Source organism: Gouania willdenowi, chromosome 3, assembly GCF_900634775.1.
Source record: "Gouania willdenowi chromosome 3, fGouWil2.1, whole genome shotgun sequence".
Classification (NCBI taxonomy): domain Eukaryota; kingdom Metazoa; phylum Chordata; class Actinopteri; order Blenniiformes; family Gobiesocidae; genus Gouania; species Gouania willdenowi.
In genome coordinates, this window is record NC_041046.1 from 10,576,561 (window position 1) to 10,585,200 (window position 8,640).

General features: G+C 37.5%; 1 protein-coding gene across 2 annotated transcripts in view; it reads left to right on the plus strand.

Annotated features, from left to right (window-relative positions):
- The window catches only part of kif13ba (kinesin family member 13Ba), a 90,475-nt gene extending 89,188 nt beyond the window's left edge, over nucleotides 1-1,287 (plus strand). For both annotated transcript variants that reach the window (XM_028443102.1, XM_028443103.1), the window contains exon 38: nucleotides 282-1,287. In XM_028443102.1, the coding sequence (XP_028298903.1) occupies nucleotides 282-487 (206 nt within the window). In that variant the 3' untranslated portion in view covers nucleotides 488-1,287. The remainder of the gene's footprint in view (nucleotides 1-281) is intronic.
- Nucleotides 1,288-8,640: the final 7,353 nt, after the last annotated feature.

Sequence of the window (8,640 nt, forward strand, 5' to 3'; positions counted from 1 at the left end):
TTTTTTGTGATGTTATGAACTTTGATCCCTACCAATCTTTTTACTGGTATGTCTTACAGCTTTGGTCTAATGAAATAAAATACTCCACTTGAGATGAGCTTTTCAGAAATGTAAACATCAAATACGATAAATATTTGTAGACCTTTTTTTTAGGACCTTTTGGCTCCTGAAAAGGTTGACAGTTTTCATTTGCCAAATACAACTAATGTTTGAGTGTTCCATCAGTGCCTTTGATCAAAGGATTTTGCTTTGGTGCTCATCACTTGTTTTTACGCCCACAGGTAAGAATGACGGCTCCGTGGGAGGTCAGCGATATTTCACCTGTAAACCTGGTTATGGGGTCCTGGTCCGCCCAGACCGGCTGACGCGTCGGGAAAGGAGCAGCAGACGCACAACAACAACAGAGCTCAGCCACCACGTTCCCGTCCTGAGAGCAGAGGGCGTGGTCACACGGCGAGGAGAAAACAGGAAGTCCTGGTCCAGCTGAGACCGGAGTTTGTTTGTAGAGAGATGAACTCCTCCTCTTCCTCACTGTGGAGCTATGCAACAGGTTCATACATCAGAGCTGAGACGACTGCCTAACCACCACTCCTAGTGTGTCCAGTCACAGGAAAACACGTGGAGAGAACAGACTTTAAAGGACGGCTTTTACTGATGAAGACTGCAGAGATTATAGGATGAAGCTAAATCGAAGCCACTCAGTATGAGCTGAGGGTGGATGGAGGGTAGCCATGGGAACATGTTTGGACCTGGGCTGTGGATTTCAGGCTGTAGCATAGATTCTTCTTCTCCTCACAAATATTAAGGGATTCAAACCAGCCTCGCGTTATAACGGTTTTTACCAAAAGCTCTGTTTTACTTTTTAGAATTTATTTATTTGTTCAAGGTTACAATTTATTTAATTCCATGTTCATGTATTTATGTGTTGTACACAGTGCTCAGTGATTAACTGAATGTTTATCTGAGGTGTGATGCCATTAAAAAGGCAACCTGAAATATTGGTAAAAATGAGAAGAATATGATGAAAATGAAATTCATGCCAATTATACAGAGACTAAAATAACAATTAGTCAATGCAAAATGCATTTATTCCCCTTTTATTAGCCCTCAAACAAAAAACTGAACAGATTTTATTCACTACTAGGTTTTTAAAACAAATTTTATTTTAAATTTGATCATGTGCTCCTATGTTAGAATAATTTAGAAGTTATTCTGTGAGGAACACGTGTCAAACTCAAGGCCAAATCCGGCCCTTTGGAGCATCCAATTTTTAATGTTAAACTGTTGAAAAAAAAAAACTAACATTTCTTACAAAATCCTTCAATTTTCCTTAAATTATACTGTAACATTTCCCTTCATTAAATAGAAATTGGTCACAAGATCATTTATTGCTTGGCTATCATCTGTTTCTTACATCTTTTATATACGTAGCAGTGTAAACTAGGGAACAATAATGTTGAAATTACTCGTTTTCCTGCATAAAATCTGTGGCCCACTTGAGAACAAACTGCTCCGTGTTTGGCCCCTGAACTAAAATGAGTTTAACACTCCTGAACTAGAACAAACTGTGCTCTATCAGCTGTAGTAGAAACCATTAACCAAGACATACGAAGCATACTGGTAAAGACATGGAGATTTTTGCTAACCAGCTTATTGTGTCACAACCTTAGCTCGATTATTTAGCATCTCTTTACAGTACTTCATGTTTTTTTCCTGCTTGGCCTGATAATCCATATCCCAGGATTCACAGTTCTATAGCTGCCACCCTCCTGAACTCTTTCACCAAGTTTGCAGGTCAGTTTTCTGCTGACTCGTCATGGGAGAAGCCTCTTTCCAACCTGGACTGCTCACAGAATGTGCCTTCACCTTGGATTGCTTTGATTTCTGTGTGTATTTAAGTTCTAAGAGCTGTTAGCGTTTATAAGAGAAAGCCTTGTGCTAAGTGTGAGGTGATCTCAGGGACTGCAGGGGGTCAACAACAATGTTTGGTGTGTGTTGCGTGTGCGTGTTTGTTAATGTACAGCGTCGGTCTTTGTGCACATTTGGGTTCTTTTTGTCATCAATGTGCTGGTGATGAAGATGAGTTGGTGCAGCAGGAACAGTTACTGTACGTCCTTGTGATGGAGCCAAAGCTGGGAGATGTTTGTTCAGGTGGACTTTAAACGTCAATTTTGCACTGGAGACGTAGGACGACAGGCTTTTGTGCACGTGGTAGGAGAGAGAGCTGTGCTTTAAAGCAGGGGTTCTCAACCTTGGGGTCACGAGACACTGGGAGGGGGTCGCCACTTCCGTCAAGAAACTAAAAATATTTTTTAACAATTTGAGCCAATTTTTGCTTTCTTTTATTCTTTTTCAGTAACTCCACCAAACCCGCCATATTGTAATTTATTTTAATCACTTTTTCTTCTCATATTTTTGCTCCTATGCATTTTTGCTATTTTACTCCCATTTCTGCCACTTCTCCTTTAAATTTCAATGGTCTCTCAGCACGTTTTTGTCCCATTTGACCCATTATTTTCACTTTTAACCGCTTTTTAACATATCTCATGTTTATTTTTACCAATTTAACCACATTCACTATTTGTCATGCCTCTATTTTGCCAGTTTAAACTAATTGTTCCAATGTTGACACTTTGAACCCTTTTTACCACTTTTTTTTGTCTGTCTTTGGCCATTCTAATTTGCGACTTTTAAACAATTTCTGTGGATTTTAAAATCCCATTTCACCACCTTTTCCACCATTTTTTTGTTCCTTTCAAACAATTTTATTTCTGATTAAAACAAGGATTTACATCTTTCAGATGACTTTATGCTATGTCCCAAATATTTTTAAACTTCCTGGACAACAGTGGATATTATAGAACATAGATCCATCATTTTACTGACTTCATGGACGGACCCCAAAAATCTCTCCCCTTTATTCCCCCTTATAGATGGCCCTGTCTCCACATGACTGTTCTTCAATGTTCATGTCTGTGTTCAACCACCTTCAGCTACAGTGGGGGTCCCCGTTCTCTGGAACCTTTATTTTGGGGGTTGTGGGTTGAACAGGTTGAGAACCACTGATTTAAAGAGTGAGTTTCAGTAATGTTTGATGTTTTTGGAAGAGGTTATGGAGATGACTTTATTTTAACAGTAGTAACATGTTTGAGTTGAGGTCAGTAGAGCGGAGGTCAGAGTATGTGTTGAGAAAAAGTAGGAACAGCTGATGATCTCAGGAGTTAGAGAGGGAAGACACTGGTATGCATCGTTTGATTTAAAGCTGCTGGAGACAAAAACGTAACAGTTTAAGACATAGTGTAGGACTCATGGATCAGTAAATAGTCACTCGGTTCATTGACATGAAAACAAGTTTAGCGCGTTGTAAGCTTTTTCATAGCTGACATTTTCAACATTTAGCTCATCTTTTTTTGCATTTGAGACAGAAATTCACGTGTAACAGCATGTTCTAAATCACTGTTAAAAATGTGTACAAATGTAAATTAAGTGTAAATGTTAAATCTTAACCCAGGGATGCATGTTTGTTTAATATCTAAACATTTAGCTTTACACTTGGTGACCAATTTAACATTTAGATTTACATTAAACATTCAGATTTATTTTTCATTTTTACACATTTTAACAACGATATAGAACATGCTGTTTTACATGAATTTGTCTCAAATGAAAGGAAAATGAGCTAAATGTTGAAAATACGTTGGCAATGAAATGGTGACCGAGTTTTTACATTCAGCACCCCATAGATATGGAGTTCCATAGACCCCGATTGTCAAACTCAAGGCCCGGGGGCCAAATCTGGCCCTTTTACAGCATCCAATGTGGCCCGCAAGACATAGTAAAACCAACAGAAAAAAATAATCATTGCATAAACTACCAAATAATTGAGTTATAGATCGCTCAGTCCCTCCAAAGTCACAAATTAAATAAAACTCAATATTTGCAGTATCTCACAAATTTTCTGTAGTTATTTTTACCTGAAAATTGACTAACAAACAATATCACTAAATTACACAATCATTTGTTCACAAAACTAAGGAATTTTGAAGAGAAGATCCTGCAGGGACTGAAATCTGTCATTTATTGCTTAGATATTGTTGGTGCTTTACATACTTTACATATTTATTTATACATGAAGTGAAATCTAGGTCACGTTAATGTTAATTTGCTTTTTTCTTGTTCAAAAATCTGTGGCCCCCTTGAAATCAAACTGCTCAGTATTTGGCCCCTGAAGGGAGATGAGTTTGACACCCCGGACATAGACGGATGCTGAGAAGTGTTTTTACTTGATTCTTACTGTGATTTCTTGCCAATTTCAACCTTTTACATCTTTTTTCGAGCAAACAATCTTCAGTTTATTGATCTACGAGGCCATCCTTGTGTCTTCTTTTGATAATGTGTTTTTCCTCCAGCAGCTTTAAGCGACACTTTTGAGAGAGTCATAGACATTTGGGGCCACAAGTAAACCCAGATCCATTTTTTAAGGGTCAGAAATAGTTGCAGGTATTTCAACATTCCAGTGACTGCAACAATCCACCTTGCAGGACATGCAGTGGCTTTTCAAAAGTAATCTGTAAATCAATTGTAATGTGCTTTGGAGTAAATCCAGGAGCAAATTAATCATTTTCAGATTTGACGGGAAATACTTTCAAACGCAGAGTTTCTAAAGTGTATTTTTAAAAGCCGTTAGACAATATCTTAAATGTTGCATGATGCCATTGAAGTTGCTAAGCTAAACACCTAGAGCTAGCCTCACGTCACTTATGCATTTTAACACCAGGTTTGTACTCAGCAGACAGAGTTTAACCCTCCTTTAACACATTTTACTTGACAGCTAAAACAGCTTGGGGTCAAAATGACCCCTGAGGATCACCAATAAGTGCAATATGTGTTCAGCACATAGAAAAACAAAAATCATGATACTTTTTTTTTACCCATCAAATTAGGAAAAGGCATGGTATATGAAGCAAAGAGAAGAAGTCAGCTATTATTTTTTGATTGATAAACATTGAATGGGGTCAAATTGACCCCAAGGATAATAGGAGGGTTAAGGATCAGGATGAATGGAGGACTGATGTAACACTCGTGACTCATCACTGCCACTTTGAGCTTCAGTCTGAAGTGTTTGGTTTGCATGTTGGAACTAAGCAATGGAAGGTTTTTATTAAAGGTGGAAATATGTGGTTGCATGACTACTTGGGATCATTTCTTCATATATCTCTTAACATTTCTGCACATGTTCAGATCGCTAGTGTTGAGTTGGACTTGACACTACTGAAGTTGTATTTTCTTCATCTCTGACCGTTTCCATCGTGAAAACGTAACAAGAAAATCTATAGATCGAACGCTGAGTATATAACATTGCTTCCAAGTACCGTACACAATGTGGAATGCTGTGTATAAATTCAGTATTTCCACACATTATCAGCTTGATTTTATTTCATTGTATCATGCAGTGTTTACCTATAGAGGCGTCATTTTACTATTTATATTTAAATGCTTGTATACATGCTTTTATCACATGAAAATTGATAAAGCCTTTTTATTTGTAAGAAATATTGCACAAATGATTTCATGAAAATTGCTGCTATTGTGCATTGTAAATTTACCTGTAAATGAGAGGAGGGGTGGGTGGGTGGGTGGGGAATTTATGAAGCGCTGTTTTCTCTTATTGTAAATCATTTTTTGATTTTGAAATTCAAAAAAAGGTAAAGTCGGTGCTTGTGAATCAGTTTGCCAATATGTATTTTAACGAAGAGATAAGTTGCTACAGATGAGGCACTTGGACAAGTGGGAGAAAATGAAATCTGAATTGTGTGCGATTGGGGGAAAAAAGAGAATTGAGAAATTCATTGTATCTGCAGAGTCACGTTTATATCACTGTATTTATCTATTATTAGCCTTAAAAAGCCCAGCACCCTGGAGTCAAAGGATTATTATTGGATGGCAGGATGTGACGTGCTTTGTTTGTTTTTCTTTGAAACTGTTGTGGTTGTAACAGAGTAGTAATGATGGAGGAAGATGTTTTGCTTGTGTGTGTTTGTTGTGTGTATTTGTGTGAAGGTTTGATGAACCTGCCTCAGATTTAGTCGTCTGTAAATCTTTACTAAGACGAGAAACGTCCACCAGCTGCCACTCGACTATAGACTATGGACTATAGACTACAGTCTACAGTCCATAGTGTACAGACTATGGACTACAGTCTAGAGTCCATAATATACAGACTATGGACTATAGACTATGGATTATAGACTAATATGGACTATGGATGACTATGGACTTTAGACTGTGGACTGTAGACTACTATGGACTATAGAATACTTTGGACTATAGACTTTAGATTACTATAGACTATAAACTACGGAGACAGCCTTCCCTCCTGGTCTCTACGGCTGGTGGACTACGTTCCTCTTGGTATCTTTCATCAAAGTCGTTGGAAATCACTTCCAGGCTTCTGGACGTTCTTTTATGTTATTGTGCCTCTTAAACCATGTGACCATGTATCTTCCACACACTGTGTTTCATATCAGTGCTTAAACTCATTTGCACAAACGTCTCAAGGGTCAAGGGACATTGTTTATGTAAGAAAATACAACTTGTTTTTATGAATCAATGAACTTTGTCATGTTTTTTTATCATTAAAAAAAAAATGTCAAAGCTATCATTTGTACCAGTGGAGGGCGACTGCTGGGATGACCTGGCATTGGCTAGCTTGAAATACTCCTCATTAAAACAGAAGTAACTTTTTAAAGGGATCCTCCACTGTTTTTACAAATCCAACCTAAAATCTTTGAAATGTACTTATTAGAAGATCTCTGCCTAACAACACACACTATTATGCACCACATTCATTTGATTAACTTCATAGTTTTAGAGCCTGTGTTCCACCATCTTGAATTCACATGATTGATGATGTCACACGGCCCCGCTGCCTGTAAACATCCCATTATTTTCTATTGGAGTGAAGCCATCAACCTGTTTTCTCGATCATTTAGCAGCTTTTTTAGTCAAAATGCCAACGTGTGGTGCTTTTGGTTCCTCCAAAAAAACAGGGAAAAGTTAAAGATGTCGATGCGACACGAGAAAAATCTGTGACCGCAGGGGACGACAGTTAGGTTTGGATTTTAAAAAATGACATTTATGAATATAGTGTTTTCTTAACAAAACAATAATATTCACACCAAAATCAATAATTTTATTTCTAATAAACAAGCCAAATTTTACATCTGATACAGTGACTATACATTAAGTTGAATCCCTTTCGATTGAAACCAATTCTGAACATTGCTGCAGAAACTCTGTCACACAAAAAGAAAAGATGATTTAAATCCTCAGTCCAGACGTCACAAAATACACAGTAACTGACATCCAAATTAAATCTCAATAATACCTTTGTATGGTAAACATTAATATTAATCTTAAACTGAAGTTCTTTTACGGTGAGCAAACCTGAATAAACTAAGTATTTGCATCTTATCTTCTTTCTTTCGGCCATTTTAAAATCTTTGCAGATGTAATGTCTTTTAACAGAGTTAGTGGAACAGGAAGTCAAAAAAAGTAAAAAGTGTTGTTGTATTTAAGGTTACAGAATTCTTTGGCATGTATTATATATCTTTTTTAAACATGTTCTTAAGTGACAGTGGACGAGCCTTTACAACCTGATAATATTTTTATTTGGCCGGGCTACTGGACTCAAAACGCTACTCGCTTTGGTCTTCTTCTTCTTCTTCTTCTTGTTGTGTACACTTGTTAAAATCACTACTCCTCTGTGTTTCGTGAATGGATGGGGCTGAAGTTTGGTAGGTATAATTTATGGATGTGTACGCATCAACGCTTGGAGCACGATTTAAATTAAAGTCGATTTCTCATTTATTTGCGAGTCAAATATTACAACGGTTGGTGGTACCAAATCATTAGCATATACCAATATATAAATGGGGCCCATTACCCCGTGTTTCCGGTAATTTCCAAATTTATGAGGACATAGTCATGTGATATATCATTTCAAAGGCAATTCAACGTAGATTACGGATATGCCTCACAAAATTCGATTAGGAACCCGAGGGGACCGTTTTTGGCAATTTCCATTAAAGTCTTTTTCTCATTTATTTGTGAGTCAAATATTGCGACAGTTGGTAGTACCGAAACATTGACACACATGGGGCCCATTACTTCGCATGTGCCATGGGGGTGCCATTTTTCAAATGACTACTCCTCCGTTAATGCTCGTTGAATCCGGCTGTAATTTGACGTGGATATTCTATGAGACATTTTTTTACTTGATGGCGCCGAGTCATTTGACTGAATTCTCTGGAACGTGGTACGTACTATTCGGCGCGGAGACTTTCCGCGGGCCCGGCCGTAGTTCATCTGAACTTGTTCCTGAGTACAATTGATCAGACATTTCTCACAGAAACCAGTGTATTATAGAACGTTAACATCATAATTCATTAAATGGGACACCTTTACTATACCACTCAAATTCATTCATAAAAACAGATCTTCTGAGAGATGTAAAGAGTAGGGGAGACTGGGGTAAGATGAACCACCCCTTGTTGCTCGTAAATGATAAAAAAAAAAAAACACATTGATCATGTGACCACATATTAAGGAGGAAGGCATTATTTTATTAGGTCTGTGAAT